General features: G+C 50.1%; 1 protein-coding gene across 1 annotated transcript in view; it reads left to right on the top strand.

The window, feature by feature from the left end:
* The first annotated feature begins 430 nt into the window (after positions 1-430).
* Positions 431-3204, top strand: part of COL8A1 (collagen, type VIII, alpha 1) — a 4063-nt gene continuing 1289 nt past the window's right edge. Inside the window, 4 exon segments of the mRNA XM_009993340.1 lie at positions 431-643; positions 749-848; positions 2728-2869; positions 2871-3200. Coding sequence (XP_009991642.1) covers positions 431-643; positions 749-848; positions 2728-2869; positions 2871-3200 — 785 coding nt within the window.

The raw sequence follows: 3204 nt of genomic DNA, 5'->3' as shown, positions 1-3204 counted from the left end.
TATCTTGGGAGAAAGGCTTGGGTTGTTTGAGCCTGTTTGGAGGTAGTCAAGGCCGAGTTCTTCTGGATGAAGGCTGAAAGGACCAGAGCTCAGTTCAGGAGGAGAGCTGGCAAGGAGCTGTGATAGAAATGCAGAGCCCCTGGACTCTGCAGTCACAGGGCACAATCCTAGGGGCAGATAGAGTAGTATAAAACTAAATACATATAAGGAAATTTGCTAGAATAGCACTGTTTGAGTAAGAGCCTCCAATAAACCAGATACAGGCCTGCTGCAGCATGTTCTCCAAAGCAGCACACAAACCAGAGCCAGTTTGCACAGGTTTAGGTTGTTTTCTGTAGAAAATGGGAGCAGGTCAGCGCCAGTGGGAAACACATGATATGAAAAAACATTTACTGCCAACTGTGGGTTTTGTTTTGCTTTTTTGCAGGTGATGGCCGTGTTGCTCTTCCCTGTGCAGCTGCTGGCAGTGGCTGTCACCATTTATCTGGAGCTAGTGAAGTCTGCTCAAGGCGGTGTCTACTATGGCATCAAGCAGCTGCCACCCCAGGTACCCCAGTACCAGCCCCTTGGACAACAAGTACCTCACATGCCTCTGGGCAAAGAAGGCATCCCAATGCAGCACTTGGGCAAGGAAGTACCCCACATGCAGTACGGGACCCAGTACCAGCCCCTTGGACAACAAGTACCTCACATGCCTCTGGGCAAAGAAGGCATCCCAATGCAGCACTTGGGCAAGGAAGTACACCACATGCAGTACGCGAAAGAGTACACCCATCTGCCTCAGTACATGAAGGAAGTCCCGCAGATGCCTCTGCTTGGCAAGGATATGGCTCCCAAGAAAGAGAAAGGTAGGTTTGGCATGTCCCTCACCACCCTGGCAGGGTTCTACGTGGTGCCCCACAGCACCATTTGCCAGGAGGTGACTGAAGATGGGGACCAGGCTGCTGCAGTCTGGGTATGGCACCCAGGCGCCCCAAGGCGTGGCCAGGTTGGTGCCTGGTTGTCCACCTGATACCTGGGTGGACAAACAGGCTCACATGAGCTGTGGGGCAGCTTGGGGTCACCAGGGAAAGGCCACAGCCATCCTCCAGCCTGCAGCACAGCCTCTGAGCAGCCCTGTCTGCAACAAGCCGTCAGCACCCTGGACTGGGCCCAGGTTTATTTAGATGCTTGTTCAAGGGTAGGAGAAATCTCATAAACCTACCAGCCTGCAGAAAACCCTCTGATAGGGTTTCAAATGATGGCCAAGATAGATGGGCTGGGGTCCCCCTCTCACTGCAGTGACCAGACATGAAATAAGAGCTAAGAGCCCTGCGATTTGAATTTGCAGGAATATCACAGTTTTATATCTGGATGTATATCTGAATTTGTTCAGACCCTGTGATTGAGAGGTTTGCAGATAAAAACCATAAAATTGCTCTTCTGACTCTACAGTCCTCCTTCTGTAGGTTACTTACAGGAGTAACACAAGTACTGAAAGTGCAGGGCATTACTGCACAAGTTTGGATGTAAAAGCACTTTCAGTATTCAGTAAAGGAAGTCTGGACATTATTAGGATATTAAAGAAAGCAACAAAAAATGTTAAAAATACAAAGGGCAACCAGGAACACCCAGTGTCATAAAATCCTTGTGTGGACAGCAAGTGTCTGTGCAACTTCAGACAAGCTGGTTAACTCTGTCTTACTGAGGATTCAGTGTAACCGCAGCCTCTGCTGTCTTCGGAGAGAAATGGAAGGTTTCAGGGCCTATTTTTGGAGTGTCTGAACAAGCACGACTGGCTATAGTAAAACCAAACCATATTGTGAGGAATGGGGGTTTCCTACGTGCATAAAACACAACAGGCGCAGAGAGGTGGTATATCTGCCTCCCAAAGAACAGTTAATTCTCTTGCCCTGAAACCTCATCTCTCTCCTTCCTCCAAAACTCTTGCTTCTTTATCCATTTTAAAGCCAGAGAGAAGCAGACTTTCCACTTAACCCAAAATGCCTGCAGCTTGAAAAGCAACCAACCCCAGCACAACCACTCCCATGCAGCAGCTCCCTCACCCTGATGTGCACTGCTAAGTGGTCACACACAAAAATGTGGATTTGGACAGTAAAGACATTTTGTGAAGTCTTTAGAAGAGCTCTAACTAGATGTGGCTATGCCAAAAACCTGTGGGAGCTTAGCAGCACTGGGCAGTGCTGTAGGTTTCCAGTAATATCTTCACAGGAACCAAAACCTTGGTGAAAATGCAATCATACCTACAAACGTCTTACTGATACATTTTTTCTTACTTGATCTTGCTAGAGTAAGACACCTCAGCAAAAGCACTTTTATGCCAGAGCTCCCGCTACAGCATGAGAGCATTGAGCAGCTTCTGTGTCCTGCAAAAACTCTTAAAAGTAGATTAGTCTACAGCAACATGAGACAAAAAAAACAGGTTTTGTTGCTTAAGACTGTATAGGTGGAACACACTAGTAAAATGTAAATGACTTTTGCATAGCAAAAAATAAGCTAATATGATGCAAAAAAATTATTTTATGGAAACAGAAACATGCACAGAAGTTTAGAGTATGCAAACAAACACAAATCTGAAACTCGCTGGCCAGCTCTGCTTCCCAACAAACCAAGAAGTATCACACACCCGTCCCAAAAGCGCCTTTGTGTTCCTCGAAGGAATCAATTGCAATTACCTTTTGTCTCTTCCCTTACCCTTTCTTTCTTCTGCTTTTCTCCCTGACCCAGAAATACCCATGCGCAGCCTGAGGGGCGAGCAAGGTCCCCCTGGTGAGCCTGGACCAAGAGGGCCACCGGGGCCACCAGGATTGCCAGGTCACGGCGTGCCAGGAGCCAAAGGAAAACCAGGCCCGCAAGGATATCCAGGAATTGGGAATTTTTGGAATGCCAGGGATACCGGGGGTCATGGGGCCCCCAGGGCCAAGAGGGGAGATGGGGCCAAAGGGGGAGATCGGGCCCATGGGGATACCCGGGCCACAGGGACCTCCGGGGCCTCACGGGCTTCCCGGCATTGGGAAAGTGGGTCCTCCAGGGCTGCAGGGACAGCCCGGGCTGAAGGGTGAGCCTGGGATGAAGGGGCCCCCAGGAGCCCCTGGGATCCCAGGGCCGAAAGGGGAGAAGGGTGTTGGGATCCCAGGTTTGCCAGGGCTGAAGGGGCCGCCCGGGCTGCCCGGCCCCCCGGGCCCTGTGGGGCTGCCAGGCGTG

This window comes from Chaetura pelagica, unplaced genomic scaffold, assembly GCF_000747805.2.
Source record: "Chaetura pelagica isolate M959 unplaced genomic scaffold, ChaPel_1.0 scaffold101, whole genome shotgun sequence".
In the NCBI taxonomy this organism is placed as follows: Eukaryota; Metazoa; Chordata; class Aves; order Apodiformes; family Apodidae; genus Chaetura; species Chaetura pelagica.
The sequence above is the reverse complement of the archived record's forward strand: the minus strand, read 5'-3'. Positions and strand labels throughout refer to the sequence as shown.